General features: G+C 41.8%; 2 protein-coding genes across 2 annotated transcripts; one reads left to right on the top strand and one right to left on the bottom strand.

Annotated features, from left to right (window-relative positions):
* Positions 1–1,950: 1,950 nt before the first annotated feature.
* On the bottom strand, positions 1,951–7,892 carry ggt1a (gamma-glutamyltransferase 1a). The gene is made up of 12 exons (XM_069706666.1): positions 7,720–7,892; positions 7,520–7,650; positions 7,341–7,430; positions 6,795–6,987; positions 5,640–5,800; positions 5,293–5,442; positions 4,212–4,348; positions 3,893–4,080; positions 3,637–3,764; positions 3,232–3,344; positions 3,023–3,136; positions 1,951–2,097 (listed from the first exon to the last, which is right to left on the bottom strand). The coding sequence occupies exons 1-12, from the start codon at positions 7,890–7,892 to the stop codon at positions 1,951–1,953; spliced, it is 1,725 nt and encodes a 574-aa protein (XP_069562767.1).
* Positions 7,893–11,440: 3,548 nt separating this feature from the next.
* Positions 11,441–25,823, top strand: lrrc75ba (leucine rich repeat containing 75Ba). The gene is made up of 4 exons (XM_069706685.1): positions 11,441–12,122; positions 16,375–16,503; positions 17,415–17,527; positions 23,486–25,823. The coding sequence occupies exons 1-4, from the start codon at positions 11,841–11,843 to the stop codon at positions 24,084–24,086; spliced, it is 1,125 nt and encodes a 374-aa protein (XP_069562786.1). The 5' UTR covers positions 11,441–11,840; the 3' UTR covers positions 24,087–25,823.
* Positions 25,824–26,169: the final 346 nt, after the last annotated feature.

Here is a 26,169-nt window from a genome sequence, read left to right as displayed (position 1 = left end):
TTGCCTAAGGCTGATTGAAAGCAAAACCGGTTCAGACTTTTCAGGTGCTCCTGAGTCCTCTTCAGGTTTTGTTTATTTCCTCTCACCATAAGTGAATCCACTAAGTCCTAAAGTTTTCCTTCACCTTGTGTGTTTTTGTGATGAAATTGAATGGCTTAGTCTATTGACAAAAATAATCAGCAACAAATTTTGAAACTAATGAATCTTTAAAGTCATTAATTCAACAAAAATGCTTCTCTCAGTTTTCGGCGCGGTAGCAGCATGACTTTCGAGGTGGCTGTTGGGCTCGGTCGGTCCATCACTTTGGTCCAGACTGAAGTGTCTCAGCAACTCATGGATGGATGGACATGGAATTTATTGTCACCACAAACTATTGACTGCAGTGATCTGACTTTTACTTTTTTAAGTGAAATGTCTCCCTAACTAACAGCTGGACTGCCGTAGGTCAAATGTCTATTTTCCCTTCAGGATGAATTTAATGTCCTCGGAGATCCTCTGACTTTCCCTCCAGCGCCTTCATCAGGTCAAAGTACTTTTGTTTGGAACCAAATATCTGCAGCACAAATGGCACTTCCATCAGCCTCAACTGTACTTTGGCTTTGTTGCTAATTGGCCGCAACATTAAAAAAAATATATTACACCTGTCAAACACTACTATGTCATTATGAGCAGCAAGTAGCTCAAAGCCACACCAGGGCGCTTAGAACAGTTTTGGACAGGAAGTCAGACTAAACCAGCAATTTCAGTGCATTACCTTGAGCTTGGGGAACATTTTCATGGGCGTTTTCTGAAAACGTGTGGACTAAAATGAAAATAAATGTTGAAGAAAGTTCAGGTAATAAGCTAATTGACTGAAAAACAACATGTTTCTAACCACAAACTAAACAAAAGAGTGATTTCATTCCTAATATTCCAATACAGAAACAGCACAGTTTCTATGGTAAAATATAACATCTTTGTTCAAAATGTTTAATAACAAGCATGGCAACAAACATGGCATAAGAACAATGCATGTTTAGAAAAATATATCTGCAAATGTATTTTTCAGAATACACTATACATTCACTTAACCTCTACTCGATATTAAACATTTACAATTCAAAAGTAATAGTTTCACTGTAGAGAGTCATGGTAGAAAACAACACGGTGAGTTTCCTCTAAATAATGTCCACTTCAGGATCAACTTACATCAGGGGGAAGATGTAGGTAGACATTTTGGTAACACAGGCAAACAACCTGAGATGTCCTTATTTTCAGTTAGTATAGCTGCTAGCAGGTCGAGTTTTAAAGCGATGGTTTTTCACCAATTTGACATGAAAACAAACCCTCTTTTTTCCAGACAAATTGTCCAATTATTCACAGTAATTATTCCTTACAAAAGAAGAGAAAAAAATAAGTTTAAATACTACATGGACAACCTACCACTCAGATTCTTACTTATTGATGAAACTTAAGACCATTTCTGTATATGGCAATATCCGTTGCCTGGTTATTGCTATGTATTTGGTTGTCTTTATGAAAATGTAGGGTACTGTGTCATAAATGGGCTGATTTATTGTTGAGAGCAGAATACATTTCGGGCCAACGGTTTTTGCTCCAGTCCTCAAAACATCACCTTCTTGACCAGTATCCAATAGTGATGATACAAGAGTCAAACTGGGTGCAACCTCTTATTTTACTTCAAAACACAGAAATGCCAAAAAAAAAAAAAAAAAAAAAAAATGTAGAAGTAAAGCTGAATGAGTTTGAGTAAAAGAGGTATTGAAATGTAGTCTATTTCCATGTTTGAGTAAAAGAAATTAATCTCTGAGAAGGAGTGGTGACTGTGTCTCCGTAGTTTAAACGTTGCTTGAGTCTTCAGTGCAGACACCTTTTTATTGTGGTTCTGTTCGGGTGTCTTTGAGGAAATCTTCCTCAGCGAGGGGAGCACAGCAGGACCTGACGGGACGCTCAGTATCCCGCTGGATAGCCTCCTTTCCTGGGGTCGGACTCCGCGCAGAGATGCTCTCCCTGCCGCACCACGGCCTGGACCACTGAGTCAGGAATCCTCAGCAGCTGTGTTACATGGTTCTTCAGGGCCAGACCCTCCAGGACACTCTGCCATGGTAACAAGACACATACACAAACACAGAGATATAGTCTTTTGTAAGAGCTGGTGATGATACTGGTCTTTAATAGAGGACAGTAACACACCTCTCAAAGTTTGGGCTGGAAACGCATGGTTACCTTTTATTTTTCATTCTTTCTAATTATTTTTAGCCATGCTGGAGGCATGACTGAAAATGTACAGAGTTTCATGGTGCCCGCAGGATGAATCCTAATGACTTTGGTGATCTCCTGGCTTTTCCTCTTCTGGCACCATAAGGTGGAGATTTGTGTTTTATAGTGAGTGTCTTGAAAGCTATTGAAAGGATTCTTATGAAAGTCTGTACACCCATTCATGTCCCCCTGACGATCATTTGTAAATTTGGTGAACCTTTCACTTTTTATGTAGCGCCATCATCTGGTCAAAATTCCCTTCTCCAATGCTTTGTTATTGACAGACCACCTAGAAAACGAATGACACTCCCATAAGCCTTAGCTGTTCTTTGTGTTTAGTGCTAACCAGCAAATGTTAGCATGCTTACACCCTAAGACCAAGAAGATTAATATCGTAAATATTATAACAGTACAAGAATGCTACAGATTCTAGCATTTAGTGCAAACAATAGCTCGACCTAAATACAGCCCCATAGAGGTGTTATTTACATTTTAGTTATTATAAAAAATTAAATTTTTGACATTTTTTTATACATTCTTTCTTGTGGCCTCTAGATATTTGATGCAATTTTTGATATTTTTATTCTGACATAAAATTAAATGAATGGTTGGATCTACAGCAGGAAATGAATAAAAACACATAATATGCTTTGGAAATCAATGTAAGTTTGTGGTAATGCTTCACCCAGCACCCTCAGAAGATGTTTTGGCGAGCTCTATTCTAAATGTTGTTTCGCATCCGACGTCTCCACGTTTGACTCACCTTTTCAAAGCCCTGCTCGACCACTGTCATATTTGGGTTGAGCTGGTTGTGAACTCGCGGTTCTGTCACAGCTTTCTTCAGGTTATAGTTGAAGAACAAGGAGTTCAGGATGACCTTTTTTTTTAGCCAGAAAATGTGATACATGTCAAGTTTCACATAATTAAAGTGAGTGAATCTACAGAATGGAGATGTGAATCAATCACACTTACTAAGGCGGTGGCTGTGGTGATTTTTGTGCCCCCAGACGCTCCTACAACCATTTTCACTCTGTTTTCTTTGTCAAAGATGATAGTAGGACACATGGAAGACAGCGGCCTCTTGCCTGCAACAGATAAACAAAATGTGGCTGTGACTGCTTAATGGATGAATGTGTAATTTCAACCTTGATACTCTGTGTGAGTTAAAGCTTTCAGAGTTCCTGACGATGACAAATCTGGCAATAAGTGTGGTAACGCCACCTCTGAATCACCAGAGAAAGGGTCAAGTAACATTCTCTTTGTGGAAATATGGGGATTCATTGAAAAGAAAAAACACCAATATCCGTCAACACGTGTGGACATAAACAGGGGATTGGAGTAATACAGTACAAGTGTGATAATTCAGTTTAGCCACACCTGGTTGGATGAAGTTGTTGGGCGAAGGCGGGATTCCAAACCCATTGGTCATGTATGGAGAGCTGAAGTCATCCATTTCATCATTGAAAATTATTCCAGTCGATCGAGACATGACTTTAGACCCGAAGCTGTGGAAATTAAATTGCTTTTTTTGAATGCGTATGCTTTATTCTGTGGGAACTACTTTTATTTAATTAGTGTAAATCCAAGTTTGACTTTTATGAGGCAAATTTAAATCAAAATCCAGGAAACGTACTACAGATTGATGGTGCTGGTGGCGGCCACAGCACTTCCATCCTCAGCTATGACTGACAGGTGAGCTGTCCCGTGGTTGTCTGGGACAAAATAGTCAGGCTCATAGTAACTGTCTGGGTGGGTGGTGTCGTCTGTAATTTTATTCCTTATGCCATCAGCGAAGTAGTCTGAGGTCATATTTTGGATGAGCTGAGGGAAGCAAAACAAGTCAGTCGAAGAGAAAATACAGAAAACAGCAGCTGTTTTTTATTTTGACCCTGAGCAAGGCCTTTAAACCACAGCTGTTTCAAAATGCTTAGGATAAAAGCTTGAGCACTTACATCGGTAATGTTGAGATATCGTGGGTCCCCCAGTCTGCTCCTCTTGGCGTAGGCAAAACGAAAAGCCTCTACGATGCGATGGTACGTCAGAGTTTTCTTCTCTGCTGTGGAGACACTTGTGTCTGTGAAGTTGTACCCTGCAAAACATCCACAGGAAAAAAATGTCTAGACTGAATAATGTTCTCATTTTTTCGCCCCAATCAGGTAATCAGTCTTCTCCATTCTTGTGCTAAAAGTCAGTGGCAAGTCATTAAACTTAAACAACATGAAACCTCCCAGCAGATATGAATGTGTGTGCACATGTTCCTCCAAAATAGAACATGTGGATTATTTCTCTTGCATATACAGCTATTGTACTTATAATTTGGCATTAATATCAGTAACATTATATTTTTCATGAAGGTCTCTGCATGCATGCAAGGTACACTACTCCTCAAGGTCAGAAGCAGAGCACATCGTCTCGTGCAGAGAGTCACGTACCGAAACCAGCACTTCTGAAAAACAACTACTCCTCAAAACTGATCTGCAGGTGTCAACAGATAACGAAAACAGGAAGAACCAATCAGCGAACGCCAACACAGCACAAGGAGCTACATGCATGATGTACTATAAAATACAGGAGCAAGGGCTAGACAGTCAGTCAGACTTCGCGAACTGACACATTCTGTTGTTGTCAGGGACACATAGTCTGGACTCCTAGCTAGAGATCTGATACTCTGTTGCTTTTATAATAAATACTTTTGAGACCAGCCGATTCTCTCCTATTGCCTCATTAAAGAATACGCAGGACTGGGGGCTGACACATATTGGCGTTGTACTAGCATGAGCCCAAGTCCAACAATTATGAACATATTCAATGTTATCCCTCATTTAAAATGAACTTTTATAGTTAAAGCGTGACTAAAAGATTCTCTGCCTGAACAGATGGAGTGTTGGTGGTGAATTAAATTTGGCGAGAAGAACTGAGCCGCTACTGTTTTTTGCTTCCAAAACAGGCGGAGAAACATTCCAGGGACGACCTGGGGAAACCTGACATCCTTTCTTCCGCACGGCTGCACAAGCACTTGGCGAGGCTGCTCACCATCCACTATATTGAGTATGAGTGCCAGCACAGGGCCACTGGAGGGGGCATCTGGGACATACATGGTGTATTCCCCAACGTTCAGCTTCAGAGGGTTTTCATTCAGCACCGGCTGGTACTCCAACAAATCATCCAGGGTGATAATGCCACCTGGAAACGTATGCAGAGGTGTCGCAGTGATTATAAAATGAGGAATAATGATCACGTTACTGGTTGTCATTTATTGTGTAATTTCTAGAAAGTTTTAACTTGAATTCTGTCATGTGCAGCTTGCTTCTAAGTGTATTCACTATTTATTCATTCTCATATCTCTGAAGACAAGAGTGGACAAGAAAACAGCTCAGCACCTGCCGCCTGGATGTCCTCGACGATGGTATGTGCCATGGTCCCATTATAAAACACATCGGGCCCCTCTTCTGCTATTCTTTGGTACGTGTCAGCCAGCTTTGGAAATTTAACAATATCATTTTCTTTCAGGATGTTGTTTTGAGAATCACAAAACACCTCACTGCAAGATGATAAGAAAAGAGAAAAGAAGAAAAACAGTGTTTCAGTAGGTAGAAAATTAAAGTCATTATGCGTAGAATATGAATTCATCTAACTTGACGCACCCCTAGCAAAAGCCACTGTGCTAGACAGCGATGCACCTATTACTGCTGTTAATGCTACTTGCTGCAAATTTATTTCAGAGGGCACATAGACCCACCTTACAAAAGAGGTGTCTGTAAAACTGTTGACAGTAGACCTCCAACTCAAAGGTCAAGGTCAGTTATCTCGTTTTGTGTTATAAACCATTATGGTCTCATGTTTAAAAACCTTCCCAGAGGAGTTATTTTATGTGCAGTCTATGGGCCCAACTGATACAAACACAAATCAATGGGCACCGCCTCGGAGTCCAGTTTGCATCCATGAAAGCTATACCCAAGAGAGGTTTAGATTAAGTTAGCATAAAGCTTTGAATGAGGAAGAAACTGCTATCATTGACTCAAAAGTCAGAATAAAAACGCATCCGGCATCTGGAGCTCACTAATTCTGAAGTTTGATCTTGTTTCTTTGATATGCACAAAAATTCAAGTTTTGTTTTCCGGGTGTTAATGTCCTAAATAATTTTCTAGAATTTTGTAGGCAACCAGTTGTAACTTGAGGAAAAGCTGCTGCTTGGACAAAGCAGAGATGAAGGGAGCTGGCCATTAATGTGGCTCTGGACACAAAGTCAGTAATCATGAGGTGTTTTCCATCAGCGGCAGGTATGTGGATTTTTTTTTTTTTTTTTTTTTACTTTTAGACCATCACACAGCTGTTTTACTTGTTTCCAGTCTTTATGCTAAACTAAACTAACCATCTCTGTAGCTTCATATCTGACTTACGAAAATGAGTCAGTCTTTGGGCTAGGAAGAGAGAAACCCTATTGCCCAGTAATATCTAACAATTTCTTTAAGTTTACAGCACAAAGTATTGACTAAATTATTGAATTCAAGTAGTTGAATAAGAATCCCCCTTACCACATGTTGGCGTCTCCTTGAATGGAATCTTTGCTCTTGAAGATGGCATGAGCCAAAGCTTTTCCTATAGGAAAACCACCACGAGCCAAGGCGATGCTTGGCTCAAACAGCTCCTTCCACGGCAGCCTGCCATGCCTTTTGTGTGCCATCTCATAACCTCGGATCTCCCCCGGGATGGCTATGGACAGTCCACCTGTCGTACAGAAACAGCAGTACCACTTTTGAATTTTGAGTGGAGGACCAGCATACTGAGAGTCATCGAGGCACATTTAGAGCATCTGGAGATACAGTATTCTACAGATGTAGGATTTTATTTTTATGCAAGCAGAAGCAGGTGTAGAGTAACATATCGAAAGGTTGTTAAGGATGACAGAACATCCAAAAGGAGCTCGATAAATAGATTTAAGATTATTAATAACTATCCACTTTAAATCCCTCCAGAGCTCTGATATAACATTGTCGTCAAGTTACACCAGCTCAAATTAGATCGACATTGAGTAAATATATTCCTTAGAAATACTCCAACAGCTCTCAGCTACTTTGTACCTGTACGAGAAAGCTTGGTGTTGTTGCCAAACATGTCTTCAGTGGCATTCATGGGCGCCGTCTCCCTCGCATCAATGGTTTCCACCTTCCCTGTTGAGCAGAAAATAACAACCGATTGATGAGGGGTGTTTTTCTCAGTTTGCTCTGCTGATAGCTTCTAACAAATGATGCACACGCACCTGTGGAAGCGTTATAGATGACAAAGAAGAGCCCTCCTCCGATTCCCATGCTGTGAGCGTTCAAAAGGCCGACACATAGCAAGGCAGCGATGGAAGCATCCACGGCTGAGCCATTTTTCTTCAGAATGTCCCTGGAAACACAAGAATACACTTAAGAAGAAGAAGAGCAGACGTGCAAATATGCACAGACGCCTACTTACCTCCCCACTTCTGAACACCTTCCTGCATCAGCAGCTACAGCGGCCTTTGAGTAGAAGTGGTCTAAAGGGACAGGCGGGTTTTTCTTCCCCAAGCCCATGAACACCCCCAGAAACAGGCTCACTGCGGCCACCAGAAGGACCACCAGACCAGCAATCAGGGACTTCCCAACCATTTTCCTACGCGGGAAAATCAGCACACCTTAGAATCAGACGGGATCCTACAGAAATACAAGTCTTTACATCATCTATAGTTTTTAAAATGAGAACCAAACAGTTGCACAAAAAAGACCAAAACCTTATATGTTTTTCATCATATTCTTTCAAGAACGTTCACTCACCTTTGGTGTATTGTTTTTCACAGATTGATGGAAAATGTTGGACAAAAGAAGACAAAAAAAAAAGGGAGCTGGGTATTCCTCTGACTCTGAGTGAGTGTCAGCAGTAAAGACAAGGAGTTTAACTTAAGTTGAGGTGATGTGGGTTGTGTCATCTTTGGTTTGCAGCTGAGGTGTCACACTGTGATGCTGATGAACAGTGCTTACTGGATAATAAGCATGCGCTGCATTTGTACATGTTTCCAAAAGTTACAGGAAGAAAACTAGACGCATATAGAGAGAAGGGGACTCAGTAGAGGAAGATAGACGTAGGAAGGCAAAAATCATAACATCTTTCTACCTACTGTGTGTTTGAGCTCCGGGGAACATTTGAAATGAAGCAGTGAGGTTTGAAATTCTGACAGAAAAAAGCACCTTCAATGCCTCACAAAAAATGGAATTTGTTGTAGTTCAATCAATCATTTTTTTTTAAACTTGATGTCACTTTTTCAAATGACGGATTTCACCACTTTAGAGTGAAGCTCCTGAATGTGTCATTCTAGTCCTCTATAACCTTCCATTTTACTCTGATATCAATCTGCCAGGCATGGCAAAGTGAAGGTGAGAGTGATCTGTTTACAGATGAAAGCTTGGGGCTCCGTGTGATTGGCTCAGCCGGCAGCGCTGCCACGCTCAGTAACCGTGTCACAGTCTATTTGGCTTATTCTGCAGGCATCCTCAGACCGATTGAGATGCCTGAGCCTTCACCCAGGAGCATTGGTCCAAGCTGGCAGCATCAGTGACACGAGCTTCTGAACAGCAAATACCCTTCTATTGGTACCTCAGCTTAATCCAGCGAGCACTCCTGTCACTGGGCCACACTGATAAAGCACCGTCAAAGAAGCCTGTGGTCAGCTGCTGCTGCTGCTGTTGCTGCTGCTGCTACGACTGAGTCTAAATCTAATCACTACTATCCTGTTCTGGATCTCCCAGGTTCAGAGCCGCCACAAGGAAGGGAGTTTATTCAATGGACAGAGCTGATTTATAGCGGAAGAGTACAATTTCTGTTTGTTGAAGATCACAAAAGCCCTTCTTCAGTTTTTATGTCACTGTCACTGGATAGGGGGTTATTTCATGAAATAAACCTGTTCATATTTTTTTCACTCAGCTGGAGGCTTAAAGGTTTCATTTTGACGTTGCCGGGAGGGATACACTCACACTACCCAACACGTTTCCCTCCAGTTGTTTTCGCACAATGAAGGGGGGATAGCTCATGTATGCCTGTACATACAGCAGCAAATCAAATCACACACTGCTGTTGTTCGCCAGCGACAGGTGAAACACAGTCTGCAGGAGCACTCACAGCAGAGAGATGGCCACAGTGGAGAGGGAGGTGATGTCATGTGTTTTTATGGATGGCTGCAGTCCTTTTAATGATAGTGGCTCCACAGACGCACTCTGTTATGCGTGCTGCAATTAGAAGTTGGTAACTCAGCTTCTTCTTTTGCAGCAATTACAGACAAATGTGGTGTATGGCTGGATGACGAAAGCAAAAACAGATAGATGTCCTCTGTTCCAGACATCCACTGACTGTTTTGCTTGTGAACCTTTATTAAGAAGGTGTTTGCAGATGTTTATGAATAAATCAGACTCTCTGCAACAATATTGTTTTTCAGTATTTTTGGAGCTTCATGGCCTTGATTTGTTAGTCGAAGGCTAAAAGATGCAACAATAGCAAGACTTGAATTGAGGGCATGTTGCTCATGGTTAAGTTACACGGGAGCCCAAAGTGTATCATTGTTTTTGCTGCGTCCTGTTGTTGTTGCTCTTCATGATGTGTGTGCTTTCTTGACAATGCATTCTTGGTTTTTTTTTCATTGTTATTTCACTATCATACTATTACGTGTTTCTGTATTAACCTGCATTTCATGGGTGTACCATGTTGCAAAAAAGGACTGCATTTGAAAATTTGCCAGCAGGTTAACACTTGCACATTTAAAAAAAATAGTGTGTTGTCCTTTTGTATAAAAATATGAAAAAAATAAACAGGAAAAGTGTTTTTATTTTAATATTGGGTGGGAAATTGGATTTTTGATTTCATAAGAAGAATATTATCCATAAATTTGAAAAAAAAATCTGCATAAGTATAATTTTGTGTCAATCTCCAAAAAGGCTGCAACTCAATGCATTTATTGCTTTACATCCTGTCCGTCTCCTAAATGCACCTGTCGTTCAAACCCCAACGTGTAGACCTTATGCTCAGCCTAAACCATGATAACCTTGATGACATCAGAAGGCTGCAGCCACAGATGATATATGCAGCTGCGTTTACAGATGGAATAGAGCTCCTCATGATTTGTAAACTGAGTATTCATCTGGAGAAGCAGTTTACCATTATCATCTGAAAACCCTTCAGACCTCTTTGAAAGTTGACTCCCAGTTTAGGAACCATTGCTCTTTACTGGTTCTGATTCTCATGTGACACAGAAAAAAGATGTCACACAGCTTTAAACATTAACTACAATTAAAACAGTTATGTGTTGCACATGTTGTAGAAATTAGGCGTTTTATCAACATACCTCGGAGAGTTAGATCTGTCAAAGCAAATTAGTGGCATGAGGGATGATGCATTATATTAAGGGCATCAGTCACTCATAATTACGACCTCTAAGAAAATATTCAGCAGGACCAGTCCAGGGAGTCAGTGCAGCCAGGGGAAATAACTATTCGAGACCAGATCAGCTGTTGTGCTCCACTAAACAAGGGTGAGCCTGAATCATACCAGAAAATAAGGTCAAATCAGGATCAAAGCCACAATGATGGGACCCACAAATAGAAAAGGAAGGAGGGAGGGGGTGGGGGGTTGAAATAACTGAGAGCTGTCTGTTTTGTAGCTGAATGCACTGTTGGGCCTGAATTTACTGTCCAACGTGGGTCCCTGGGACAAGATACTGATCCATATGACAGAAAGGGGCACTGGGACATGGATGTTCCTCAAAGAATGACAATGATTTAGTGGCGTTGTGACAGATGCAAACAGGATTTGACAGATCCTGCAATGGTTGACTGACAACATGATTGCCAAAAGAGATATTCATATTAATCCGGGGCCAGTGGGTCAGCACATATTTTAGCTGCATGAGATAAAAGACAAACTTTCAGTTATTTTTGAGGGATGAATCTAAAACCTTTAGAAACATAGGCAACCCCTGAACACTTGAAATCAAACTTGGATATTCAAAAGTCTTCCGCATGTTGTTGTTTTTTTTAGGTATTGCATGAGTTGCATGGTTTCCTTAGATGTTAAATATAACACTGACATCTCTTATTATTCTGTCCTCCCTCGTAGCTGCACAGAGGGGAATTTCAAGCCTGGGAGGAGAGACACGCAGCAGGCACCAGATGCTGCGATTGGTCGGACGCTCCACGTTGCACAAATCTAAACAGCAGCGTGAAGCAGATTCGACCGGAGGATGAAGCAGCCGGAGAGTCTTCATCATCCAAGCCAGGCACACGTAGCCCGAAGTGGGGGAGGAATCTAAATAGCAGTCTGTGACGGGTGCATGTGAGAGTGGTGATAAATTAGAGTGTTCGGGGAGATTTGTGTGGCTCTGCGCCGGATCCACCAGTGTGCTGACAGCCTGGCAGCAGCGGCGGAGCGCCAGACAACACGGTGCTGTTTTCCACCATCCACCAAGGAGCATCTGTACAAGCAGGAAAAACTGGGGCTGACAATGGATTTGTCGTTTTGGTAATACAGAGCTGCGACACAAAACACCACCCGCGTGTGTAGAAAAAAATAATACAATGGGTTCCAGACTGAGCAGACAGAGCAGCTTAGACAATGAGAATTTCTCAAAAAAACGACGCAAGCTTCTGGATAGCACCGGAGAGAGCGACAGGGGTAGTCGGGGCGGCGGGGACTTTCTGTTTGCACTGATGCTGAAATCAGACAAACTGCCTGGGATGCTGCGGAGGACCAACCACAGCCCGTACACGAGGAGAGTGGCGTGGATCAAAGAGATACAGAAGCTGCTCCGTGACCGCCGGATAGAGCAGGCGACCGACGTGCTCAAATTACTGAGGAAGGTAAGGAGAAGCTGCACAGAGCATGAAGTCTGACCTGTTTGCACACACTATACTGCTTTGATGCTGATGCAGCCATGCATCCTCTCCTCACCCCAGAGCAACAGATGGGGAACAGGCAGGAGCTGTGTGTGTGCAGGTGTGTGCATGCTGTATGTAGCGTGATGGGTGCATGTCCAAAACCTGCCAGTGCCACAGGTGACTGTCCTCTGACCTTTGACCCAAGCCCAGTTCTTTTTCCCCCTCCTTGACATGGCTCTACATGTGGCCTTCCTACTTCAGCCACTTCCTCCTGATGCATTTGTTTTTATAGAAAGTACGCCACTGGCAGAGCCGTGTACCTGTGACACACTGTTTCATTGGCAGACACAACATGTGACTCACCACAGTGTGTTCGCTCTTACTCTGAGTAAACGTGCCCCGTGATATTAGATTTGAAAACATTACCTGCCTTCTAAATGAGGAAATGGCAAATTGCACGCTGTGTGTCATTGCATCATCCCAAATTTCATTGTCTCTGGATGAGATCTGGATATTTTCCCACAAACAGCATACACAAATAGAGCCCCCATCCTCTCTACATTTGTCCTTGTTTTCTCCTCTCGAGCCAGAATCTCACCTCTCCTTAGGCTGTTCTAATGTTCCCATTAGTGCCACCTGCCCCCGCCATCTCTCCCCACTCTTAATGTTTCTCTCTCCGTGTAATGCAGTAATCCAGCGGCAACAATGTAAGCCCTAGAGTCCCGTTTTCCTCAAAACAAAATATTCTTCTTCTCCGAAAGGTTTTTTTTACCTCGAGGAAAGAGGTTAGAGAAATGAAAATCTAGGCTGTTGTTAGTGCTTCACTTGTGTCTTTTTCATTTTTTGTTGTTGCATGTGTTCCTGTAGTCATGTGAAGCTTTAGTCTTTTTTGATGATTTCTGCATGAACTGAGATGTTTTTTTTGCCTCGATGGCAGACGAAAATCTTGAAAACCAACCAAATGCATCATATTTAAAATGCAGTGTCATCAAGACAAAAACCCTGTTTTGTTTTTGTTTTTTTTACTATATTATGGAAAATAAATTTGCTTAAATTGACATCATTTGACATTTGTTGCTTTGAATTCGATGCAATTTTTGTTTTATCACAATAATAGCAACAAGGAGTTATTGTAGTGGATACCTAGAATATGCTCCACTCCACTTGACTGACTGAATAATGGTGGATCTTAATCAGGGGTTTGTTTTCAAAGCCCACATGTGAAGCATTTAAGCATGTGCAAAAGAATATACAGTGGTGTGAAAAAGTGTTTGCCCCCTCCTGCTAAAACATAACTTAACTGTGGTTTATCACACCTGAGTTCAATTTCTCGAGCCACACCCAGGCCTGATTACTGCCACACCTGTTCTCAATCAAGAAATCACTTAAATAGGACCTGCCTGACAAAGTGACCAAAAGATCCTCAAAAGCTAGACATCATGCCGAGATCCAAAGAAATTCAGGAACAAATGAGAAAGTAAGTAATTGAGATCTATCAGTCTGGAAAAGGTTGTAAAGCCATTTCTAAAGCTTTGGGACTCCAGAGAACCACAGTGAGAGCCATTATCCACAAATGGAGAAAACATGGAACAGTGGTGAACCTTCCCGGGAGTGGCCAGCCAACCAAAATTACCCCAAGAGCGCAGCGACGACTCATCTGAGAGGTCACAAAAGACCCCGCGACAACATACAAAGAACTGCAGGCCTCACTTGCCTCAGTTAAGGTCAGTGTTCATGACTCCACCATAAGAATGGCCTGCATGGCAGAGTTCCAAGACAAAAACCACCGCTGAGCAAAAAGAACATTAAGGCTCGTCTCATTTTTGCCAGAAAACATCTCGATGATCCCCAAGACTTTTGGGAAAATACTCTGTGGACCGACGAGACAAAAGTTGAACTTTTTGGAAGGTGTGTGTCCCATTACATCTGGCGTAAAAGTAACACCGCATTTCAGAAAAAGAACATCATACCAACAGTAAAATATGGTGGTGGTAGTGTGATGGTCTGGGACTGTTTTGCTGCTTCAGGACCTGGAAGACTTGCTGTGATAAATGGAACCATGAATTCTTCTGTCTACCAAAGAATCCTGAAGGAGAACGTCCGGCCATCTGTTCGTGACCTCAAGCTGAAGCCAACTTGGGTTCTGCAGCAGGACAATGATCCAAAACACACCAGCAAGTCCACCTCTGAATGGCTGAAGAAAAACAAAATGAAGACTTTGGAGTGGCCGAGTCAAAGTCCTGACCTGAATCCTATTGAGATGCTGTGGCATGACCTTAAAAAGGCGGTTGGTGCTGGAAAACCCTCCAATGTGGCTGAATTACAACAACTCTGTAAAGATGAGTGGGCCAAAATTCATCCACAGCTGGAAAAGACTCATTGCAAGTTATCGCAAACGCTTGATTGCAGTTGTTGCTGCTAAGGGTGGCCCAACCAGTTATTAGGTTTAGGGGGCAAACACTTTTTCACACAGGGCCATGTGGGTTTGGATTTTTTTTTTCTCCCTTAATAATAAAAACCTTCATTTAAAAACTGCATTTTGTGTTTACTTGTTATCTTTGACTAATATTTAAATTTGTCTGATGATCTGAAACATTTAAGTGTGACAAACATGCAAAAAATAAGAAATCAGGACGGGGGCAAACACTTTTTCACACCACTGTAGGTGCACCAAAGATGTGACAGCATCCTTGGTGATCTCATTTGTTTGCCTGCCACCAGGGCCCTCCTCTGTCTTTTAGCTGTCGACCAATCCAGTGTTAATTACTCTGAAGCCTTGACACGGGAGAGAGTGGAACCTCCTTAATCAAGCCAGAGGGGATAAACTGGCTCGGCTCATGACAGCCACATCACAGGGGACACGGGCTCACATCCTCTAAATGAGTTCTACTTTTATTAAATGAGCCTCACTTTATCTTTACTTGCAGTGTTGCAAGCAGGCAGATGTCCGAGATTCTGTTCTCTGAATCTAAAAATGTGGTAATTGGTGTGTAACAGTGAGCTCTGCTCCAGATATGGAAAAGATCTGAGGTTTGCTGCAGATGTGGGAGGGATTTGTGGCTTCCTATCACACTTGCACATGACAATTGATTGTGTCTGAACACAGAAGGGAGATATTTTTATACCTTGTTTCTCAGAAGGGATAAAACAACTTCTTCCCCGCCTTAGGTTCAGGCTGTGTTTACTGTTGCCATTGTTAAAAGGGTAGCCGGTAATGTGGAGCTGTCAGCCTCCCACTCGAACTGTCTATTACAATCAATGCCAATTGTGTTTTAGAAAAAAAATTGTGTGTGTGTGTGTGCATGCTGCATGTAGTGTCTCAGAACCTTTCTTTCCTCATTAAAGTTGCATGGGCTGCACAAGTGCTTGTAATCATATTTTGCCTCACTTGGACCTTGAGGATGGACATGTTGATGAAGGCAAGTTGTACAGTTCAGTACACAGCTGCACCGCTGACTGCTGCTTGTCCCAAACATGTCGTCTAACATCTTCTATTTTCAGATAGTTTGATTTGTTTCTAAGGCAAATCCCTTTGGATTTGTCAAATTTAGCTGCCATGACAGCTGTCAGTTCTGACATCGTTGCAGATGTGTTTATGTACTGCACAAATTTCCAAGTGAAATTCAACATATTAAAGTGCTACTGCCAAATTTTTACAAGGGGAAAAGCATTATAAACCAAGAAAAATACCTTATTTGTAGCTATAGAGATACATATATATTGGGGGAAAAAAAAAAAAAAAACATGCAGTACACGGGATTAAATGCATTTTTGTGTTTTTCCAACAAGGGCTTAAATGATTATGGACAGTCGAGAATGTATCGTCAATAACATTATCTAAATTGGATCCAAAGGTTTCACGTTAGATCAGTAAGAGCCAGGAGTGGTTTTGTTTGTGCAAAAAGTATGTGCTGTGACATGTTGGAATATGCGCTGTGGCTGGCTGCCATGGAAGTGTGATTATATATGCCAAAACATAGTGTTCCCAGTAACTCCCTCTAGAATTCCCTTCTCTAGTGTAGATGAAAAAGCTCCTGTCTCTTTTAATGAATATTTAAAAGAAAACTCCTCTTTTATCTTTCCATTTGGAGTCACGATGGCCTTGACACAGCAGGGACCCATTTCCATCCCTTTTTATTTCTCAGGTCTAAAGCCACACTGTTTCTTAATTGTATGTTTTTACAACTCCATCTTGCTTTGTTTATAATCCTGCTTATTTTGTCCGCTTTGGTAGGATCTGGGTTTAGAAGGCACCTCACTCAATGACATCTTGTACAAAAACGCCGCCTTCCTCAATCTGGTGGACCCGATCTCACATGAGCTGCTGCTCAGCTTAGCTCGAGAGATGCAGTGCCCTAAGAAGGTCAGTTATTTCCTGTGTTCTCCCTCCTGTAATCCTCACAGAGTATTCAGAGAAATCAAGCCCTAGTGTTCTGCAACAGGAAGCTTTTCTCCCTAAAAATACTTTCCGAATGATTTCCTTTTGTGAAGTAATGGGTTCTTGAGATCAACGAAAATCTAATCTGAGGATGTTATCGACAGACAGATGGTTGAAAGAAGCTGTGCAGCCTCAGACAAATTGAAATGGGAATATATTTTCAATATGAATCATGGGAAACTGTGTGTGATGCTGTTGTTGAATTTGTTTTATAGCTGAAAACTCATAAAGCTGGAGTGACCCGTTAATATCATAAAAATTCCAAGATGTAAGCCTCAAGGAATCAAACAAATTAGCACATTAAATAGAGAAAGCTGTGTTTTGTTCCCAGATAGGAATGCATAGTTTAGTATGTCTTCACCAGCAAAGGTGAATATTGAATTATTTTAATGTAGGCAATAGCCACCAGGAGCCACAGCATGGCTTAATGAACTGAAATTACCAGTGTTTACCAGTGGCTGTGTTGAGTCTCCCCTCTCTTGTGTACTTCCTGTGTTTTCCCCCTCGATGTGTGCTGCATGTGATTAGATTTTCTTGCTCCAGCAAGGCAGCTAAATTGTGTTTTGTTCAGGAGTAGTTTAGGGCTTCAACAGGTAATAACAAGCCATTTTTTTCCTACTCATGTGAAAAATGTTAGTTTCGGGTTGGTAAGTTTTACAAAATGGAGGAAACTATGCATGATATAAAACCCAGATAGTGCAATGTCATAAATTGTAAAGATGTTTTCTCCTGCACAAACAAGCAGAAAATCTCATTCTGAAAGCTGCTGCTTCACTACTGTTGGTCTCTTTGTTGTGTGTGTCACTATCAACGCTCTTTTCTGCTCTCTTCTGCAGGATGCAGATACCATAAAATCTTCTGATAAGATTTGCAGACAGCTGATATATCATCTGACCCCACACTCAAAGTGGCTGAGGCAGAGCATGTCCAGACGGAAATCCCAGGCCTGGTAAGCCCTTCTGTCCAGACACCCAGTCTGTAATGAATCTGCAGCTGCACACAGCATAGAACAGCGCTCAACTCCACATGAGGCAGTAGAGATTTCCATCTCTGTATCTAACATTGAAATAGGGCAGAGCTGGCCACGGGCTGACCTGAGAGGAGCGTCATGGTAACCACAGCTGCCAATCATATCTCTTTTAAAGTGCTATGGTCTGTGCAGTGGCTGTGCGTCGCTACCGGCTTTTCTCTCCTCAACAGTGACAAATTTGTCCATCTGTTTGTTGAGAAAAAGCTGGGAGGGTTGTGTTAAGATGTATTTTTAATCATTTTATTGAAAGACTGAATTGCTTTTGTTGTGAAAATAGGTTTTTGTGTGAGCCTAGGTGTGGTTTAGTAATCCTATTCATGAACAGAAACACGCTATCATAATTCTCTGTCATGTAATTGCTTATTCTACAACTGGCCTGAAAGGACTAATAATACATTTATATTCTCGAAATGAAAATAATTTCAGGATTGAGAAGGAGACAATGCGAGCACAGTGAGATCAGACAGGTTCATTATGAGTCAGTCGGAGGTATCGACACACAGAATCGGATGAAAAGCTAAGACGTATTCTCACGGTTCTGGACGGATCACACGCTTTGCTGTCGAGCTGCACAAAGGAGGGCTTCGTTGTGCTCGTGGACGTTTAATTCAGCTCAGAAGAGGAAAGACACGAGATTTAACCGATACCGGCAGCATCTCTGAAAATGTGCAGATACATACAATTGCTAGATTCCTATAGCTGAAGGGCTGAAGATCCTTTTTTTTTTTTTTTTTTTTTTTTCACTTAGTCATGTTGTTGCCTTCATAAACTTTCAGAGAGATGGTCTGACACTGGCAGAGACAGCAGGAGCAACATGAATCATTAAAGCAAAAATCCACCCTAAAACTGAATATTAATACAGTTACTGCTGTGAGCTCTGACAGCTTCGCCTGCTGTTTGTCGTGCTCACGAACAAATACCTGTCAAAGCCACAAAGAGATGAGACAGGGCCAGTCTGCCGCTGACTGGGAAAAGGAAATTCACCTCCCAAACTCAATTTTGGAAATACTTTTTTTAGGGAGTGTGCAGTTAATTTTCCATGTACTGTCACTAAAGAGAGCAGATTGTAATGCCTTTCTTTAGATGATTGATACAACCTGTGTATGTATGATAGATATGAAGCTACACCCAGCAAACAGTTAGCTCAGCTCGGCAATAATGCTGAAAACAAAGGAAACAGTTGTGCGAAGGTTAAACAATCTGTTTACCAGCATTTCTACAAGCTAACTGAATACCATGTTGCATCTTGTTTCAATCTGTAGAACAAGATCTTGACTTTTGTTTTTGTTACAAACAAGATTTAATAAAAAGTGAGCTGTAGAGGTGTTGGAAAGCAAATTCTTTTACTGTGCCAGACAAACTATTTTCCCCTGTATCTCCTGTTTATGCTACGCTGATCATCTCCTGGATGTAGCTTCATAATTAACACACAGACATGTGAACATATGTCCCAAAATCCCTGAAATTGTCAAATAAGGATTTAAATGTCAACAGTTGCAAGGAAAGTTTGCATGGATATTGTTTTAGGGGGGATGCAGAACTACAACAATCCACCTCTGTGAGGAAACAGAAACAGCTCAGTCCTTTTTAATGCCCCTGGATTGTTCATCCCTTCATTATCTAGCATTAGCTCGGCACACTGGTTGCTCTAAATACTGTACGCTCTTTTCTGACTGAAATGCCACACTGAATTAATATCTGAATCTCTCTGATCCGGTTAATCTATCTAACTTGTTTATTTGAAGTTGGTTAGAAGTGTTCTTTTTGTTTGTTTTTCTTTCACATTCAGAGCTGTAGTGGAGCCTTCAGAGCTCAACTAAAGGCTTGATGGAAAGCAGTGACCCAGAAACGCTGTCGATGCGGACTCACCTTCAGAGTGATTACACGTGAACTTAAAAATTGCCAACACTTTTGTGACTTTTTCTTTATTTGATTTTCACACTGCTCTGTTCCCGTTCCATCAGCCTTATTTGACCTCAGAATATTTTTTTCTTCGTCACCTGAACACTGTAACCAAAACTACAATTTATCGAATGCTTTGGATATCTCTGTTCATTCTTCTATTCTCAAAATCACTGGCAGAGATTATATTGTGCATTGTAGCATTCCCTGCACGTTAAAGCTACCTCGGGGCCTCATCAGTCACTTTTTACTGATAGCTTCAGCTTCAGGTCGTTTATGAGGAAAATGCAGAATAAGACCCGATTCTCGCTGAGAGAGGACAGAGTGGTCGGACCAGCTTCTCTGATCAGGTTTTCAGCCCAAAAAAAAAATCCACCTTACTAAAAATATAACATGATGATTTACGTGCAAGAATTGTCTTTATTGATATGGACTGTTAACTGTGAGGTTAGATTCCCTGCAGCATGAAGAACGATGCAGTGGTGTCAGTGTGTCAGTGTGTGTGTGTGTGTGTGTGTGTGTGTGTGTGTGTGTGTGTGTGTGTGTGTGTGTGTGTGTGTGTGTGTGTGTGTGTGTGTGTGTGTGTGTGTGTGTGTGTGTGTGTGTGTGTGTGTGTGAATCCTATCTGTAGTTGGGATGAGTGCACAGTCCTTTGTATACTCTTATGAATAGAATACAGCCGAAAATGAATTGAAAGTACAAGTGACATGTCAGGGAGCAGATGTGATTAGACTGCTCATCTTGATGCAGATGGGTTTCACCCGTCAGAGGACTAAAATTAATAATAGAGCAAAGTTTGAACGTAAATGACTCGGCAAAAAAACTAAGTGGTGTGAGCAATGCGATAAGAGCCCAGGGGAGAGTTAAAGACAAAATTAACTCCTGGAAAATGGGATTTCTCTGACAGCTCGTTTTGTCCAACAACTTGTTAAACACATGCGTTTAGACATTTGGAAAAATATTTGTAATTTTTAAATATCTTTTCCCCTCGTCTCAGCATCAGCTAACCCTTCGGATATGAATATTTATTTTAGTAAATTAATAGAAGGATTTGATTTACTGAATTCAAATGCTGCCTCATTATATTGAATCACTGACACATGGAGACTGATGATCTGCACATGGAGACAAGAGGTGCATTGTGCTTCCAAAGAGTTAAGTGGGAATACTTAATAGACGGTTTAATTATGCAATGCAATGCAAAATTTAATTGATTTATTAATTGTGTAATAGATATTTATTAGATTACTGTAGTTTGGTAAGCACGCTATAAACCACTTTCGTCATTTAAACTGAGCCTTGTTATCATTGTTCCTGTGGATGTAAAAAAAAACACAAGAAGTCTGCTTCTCAAAGTTATCAGTAACACTGTTTTCTGGTTTCAGATTAATCTGGAGGAAATAATGAAAGAGGCTGCAAGAGCTCAGACATCCATTTTTCTTGCTTCCTGAGCTCAAACAGATGAGTCTCTCTGAAAAACGTTGTGTGATCAAAACCTATTCACACCTGCAGTATAGAGCCTTTTGTGCTTCTGGTGAAGATGAGGTTTCTGTCACATAAAAGGCTGCGCCTGGCCAGACCATACAGAGAGGGAGGAGTGTGGTTCACAAGAATTTGACCAATGTCTTTAATCATAGATTTTATGCTCAAAAGCTGATTAAACTCCCTAATAGCTTGGCTTCATAAGCAGATATATATATTTTGTACTTTGCTATTAACACAAACATTTCTGCTCATCAACTCATCACCTTGTTTTTAATATGCAGCAGTAAATGCCATTGAGGGCACCTCCATTTTCAACGTGAACAAAAAAAACACTTCAAAGCATCACAAGTGACAGGTACTGCAGTGGATGTCACTGGGCACTGAAAGATGTTTTAATTCACTCTGACACCGAATCAGCGTTACAGGCCACTTCAATAACAGCTCAAGTTAAACGCACTGAGCACCTGGAGGGCGGCGGAGATGGGCACCGGTAAATTGGACTGACTGAAAACAAAGGGGCAAGCGAGTGTGTAAATAATGCATACATTTTTCTAGCTGCAGTGTAAAGCAATAGCTAATGCCACAGAAAAGGGTCACATCTGGTCACATTCAGCCTCACATCCTGCTTCTATTATCCTGAAAGGCATTCAAAAGCTTGTGCTGAGTCTGACGTGTACTGCACAGAAAACTTACATGTCGCATAAAGCTTCCTTCAGTGACTGAAGTTCACTTTATGAATCACCTCAACATGCACACAAAAATCCCCCAGATGCAACTAGAGTGCAGCCAGAGAGCACACACCTTCGCCAGTCCTCTAAAGGTGCTATGTTACAAGTAATTACAAGATTCTTAGTTTTTATACAGCATTAAAACACACAGTTTGAACACTCAAATGATTGATAACAATCATGCAACACTTTTTTACAAAAGAACACAAAACTTACTACTAATACTATCTAACATGATGAGGTGAAGCAGGATGTTTTGTAAATTCCAGTTGCTCACATCAGTCAAGTCGGTATGAGATAATGTGCACATACCACTAATACCACCAAGTAATGATTCTCAACTCATAATTACTTCATATTCATGTGCCACTAAATTAGCAGATAATGCATAAACAAGGGCATATCGTCAGGTCTGTGCATTTGATCATCCTTCCTGAAGGCAGAACACTATCCTTTTAGAATAGTGGACAGTTGCACACATGTTGCTGTATGAACCACTAATCCACACAAACAATATTTACTAATCTTTTGACAGAAACATACTTAACTGCAAAAATGTTTTGGTTTCAGTGATCCGTTGTCTCCTTCTTTCAAAAATAACAATCACGAAAAAAATGTTTTTAGAAACTCATGTTCCATCTACTCAAAACGCTCCAATATGAGATGCATTTTTATCTCTGTAACTGGATTCTCAGCTCAACTCAGCTATATCTATGTTGCACCTTTCACACGAACATGCTGCCCAAAGTGCTTCACATAAAACAACACACAAAAATAAGAGCCAAAATGTTAAACAAAACAAAATACAGGACTAAAAATTACCGCACTAAAATATAAAGTGTTAGAAATCAATAAAATAGAATAAGCACCACGGATCAAAAAATTCAAAGCCAGATTAAAGAGATGGGTCTCTAGTTTCCGTTTAAAAACATATATAGAGTCTTCCATTCTAATATCCAGTTTATTAATGTACGAAGAAATTAATACTTAACAGATAATTTACAAAGTACCAATCACATATAATCATAGTGCCGAGAATTTATTAATGTTGAGCAACAGAGATTCATGACAAATTATGCATTCATGCATTAGCATAATCTTGTGTTTTTATTATAATGTGTTACAGATGTTTATACAGATTATTTCAGAAAGTGCAGCAGTTCAACCTGAGAAAATCTGAGAATGCTTAAAAAATGTCCTATTTAGTAACGACTTCCTGGATCTGCACTTCAGAGCCACACAAAAAAAAAAAGAAACTGGCTCCTCTGCCTGACTTTCTGCCAGATTTCAGCAACATCTGTCATCAGAAAGCAGCTTGCAAACTGACGAAGAAACAAGACAAATTCATCTCTTTCCTTTCCCGTCTTGGATCCTGTTCAAGTTTCATCTTCTAAAAGACGTCATCATTTTATCGGTTAAGTAGGAAACTCTTCTCGCTCTGTGCTATAAGAAGTTCTGTGCTCCTGGTCCTCCCAAGCTTTAAGCTGAAGCTGCTGGTTCGTTCGGATGTTTTGGCTCCTCTGTTTACACTAGTAAATCCCCATGCTGGAGTCTCTGTGTCAGCCTTCCGCTCCAAGCCGGACCAGGCACCCTCTCTTTTATACAACGCAGGAAACACAAAATAAAACCACGGCCTTGCTCCAGAGTTGCAGTTAGGGGGACTCATTCGAAGATATTTTTACCCTCCTGCTAAAACCTGTATTGATTTGTTTAGTTTCAAGAGTCGTCTAAGTAATCCCACTCTTCTTCTCTTCCCCAATAGTCTCAAGACAACTCTACAGAAAAAGCTGTCCAGTGACACTGTGGACTTGTCCGGTATCCCTCTGTCCAGTCGAGACGTCCGTCAAGTCGCCTTCTACCTCCAGAACAACAGAGACAGTGTGGTGGCTGTAGACATCAGCTTCACCGAGCTCCAGGACGAGAACCTGAGGCTTCTCCTGCCTCTCCTCGCCCTGCTGCCCAAACTCAGCACGCTGGCTCTCAACGGTAACCGCCTCACCCTGGCTATAATCAAAGACCTCACCGAGATGCTCAAAGACCCCAAGCTGTTCTCCAGCCTGGCCTGGATCGACCTGGGCAACAACGTGGACATTTTTACCATGCCGCAGCCACTGCTGGTCGCGTTGCGTCGGCGCTGCAGCCTGAAGAGCAGCCTGCCGACCATTTACGAGTACACAGAGGGTCAACCCTACTGCTACCACCTGGAGACGTCCATCGAGGAGCCCAGCCACTACGACGAGGAAGAGGAGGAAGAGGTGGAGGATGACGAGGAGGACGTGGGGAACAAATTCGAGCTGGAGCCGTGGTGTCTAGGGGACAAGCAGCTCACCAAAGACTTCACCCTTCACTACTGTGAGAGGTGATGGGGTTGTTTTCTCTCCGAGGGTCTTTCAACTGTGGTTGAAATGTCATCCCACGGCACTCCGTTACTTCCTTCGCCTTCTTGCCCTCACACCACGAGCCCAGTCACCCTTTGAGGTGCGAGGGAGACCAGTGCCCACATTGTGAAACTTCTCGTCCCGACACGGCTACCAAGCTACTCCTAACCATCTCTGAGTTAACCCGCACAAGACAGTGAGAATGAAGTGACAGCCACGGCGGCGAACTTACTGTGTTGGTGGATGGAGCTCTTGGGAACAAGGTGCGGTTTCATTGGAGGGGGGCTGGAAGAGTTATTGACCCAGTGCTCTCTCTCTGTCTCTCTCTCCCCCTCTCTCTCTCCCTCTCTCTCTCTCTCTGTGATCGTGGTAGCTGAGGAGCCAATCTCAAGGAGATTTAGATCAGTTGGTCGGATGTCGGAGCAGCATCCCGGCGGCAGCTGAAGTGGAACTGGAGTTAGTTTGGAAATAGTGGGTCCCTCTGGGTTCTCCACCAGGACTGAGACTCTCTCTGGCAGGCAGGGCCTAGCTCCACATTGTGTGTTCTCTGTTAATCTCTCAACAAAAGCTATGACACAAGTTCAACAGACTATACAGCCGACGACCCGTCACGTGACGCCGGTAAAACTGCTAGGTCGACTTTTTGCATTTTCCCCCCCTTTCCCAATGTCCACTTGTGAATACCCACGCAGCTCTTGTGTAGATGTAAATGAGGACACAAAACATGGCTCTGTTGTGTTTCCACAGGCTATTTTTGTGCACTTTGGTTGAACAAAGCAATCTTAGAAGACAACAGGTAGGACTCAACAATGGATAGCTGTCACTGATTGTTTTTATTTTTGTTTTTGTACTTGCCTAAATGCTGATATTCACCTCTTTGTAATTATCAAGCTGTTGTAGTAATCACCACATCGTTTCAGTGCATTTATGACAGCTAACTGCAAATGTGGGCCACTGAGTCAGAGCAGAGCCCAGACTGCCCTTCCTACTGCCGCTTGTTTCTACAGATGTTTCGTCATTTCCATTTATAGAAGCTGTACTTCAGTGGCCCTGTGTTTGTTATGAGACACAGCCATGACTGTTATCTATTGGTTATAGTCTGTCGACAGTAGCACATAATAATTAAGTTACACTGAGCAAAATACTACGATGCACTTTAAGGCACTCTTCTTTTAATATTTCAGTTTCACATATACTCTGTGTACATCGTTTATAACTAAAGATATTTGCAAAGTTGAAAGTACCTCCTTTAGGTGAAGCAATGATTAAATGGCTCATGAATGTTAGAAGGATCATTAAAATCACCAGATATATAATAAGTATTTAATGTGTGTTCTATGTGTTTGTAACAGTAAATTTGTCTGATTGCTGCTGTAATTATTTGTGTTATTGTTTTGATGTTTTGTCTCTTGTCCGACTCCGTAATTATAATAATAATGACTCTAGTGTCTATGAAACTGAGACCAACGACCTCCTGCTGTAAGCGGTAAACAAAAGGGGGACACAGCTGATAGGGTTACACAATACAACAGAAAATAGTTCAGTAAATGTAATTTTCTGTCAGAACGGACACCATTTATGTTGAATGTTTAATCTGAGCAATGGAGAGCGCTGTCCACCTGGTTCGTAGTTTATGTTTCATGTGTCAGACTCTTCCTTGTTGTAGCCTGTGTGTATTTGTCTCATGCCAAACACTGACTGCCAATAAAAGAACCAAACTGAGAGGTGATGTTTGTTTTTATTTTGACAATCTCTACCTTGTCAAAAATAGTGCACTGAACGGTGGCAATATCTGGGTCACCAGTAGCTGCTCACAGAAACAGGATTTATCGATGCAGATTAGTCTGCAAATAGGGCAATAAGAAAAATCAGCTCGGGCCGTGCTGGTTGGGATTGGTTGTTGGAGCGTTGTACTTGTTCCCGAGCCAGCGGATCATCTGTACCGCTGTGTGCTGTCAGGGAAATGCCTGAGCTGCCGCCGTTTGCCAGGGAAAGGCAGGGTGGTCATCGCATGAGGCCCTACCCATGATCCTCCTCTGGCAACCTTTTGTTCCTGCTGCCAGACATG

Source organism: Brachyistius frenatus, unplaced genomic scaffold, assembly GCF_029030835.1.
Source record: "Brachyistius frenatus isolate BFR_SWC_R1_liver_20210118 unplaced genomic scaffold, ASM2903083v1 Contig_64, whole genome shotgun sequence".
Classification (NCBI taxonomy): domain Eukaryota; kingdom Metazoa; phylum Chordata; class Actinopteri; family Embiotocidae; genus Brachyistius; species Brachyistius frenatus.
The sequence above is the reverse complement of the archived record's forward strand: the minus strand, read 5'-3'. Positions and strand labels throughout refer to the sequence as shown.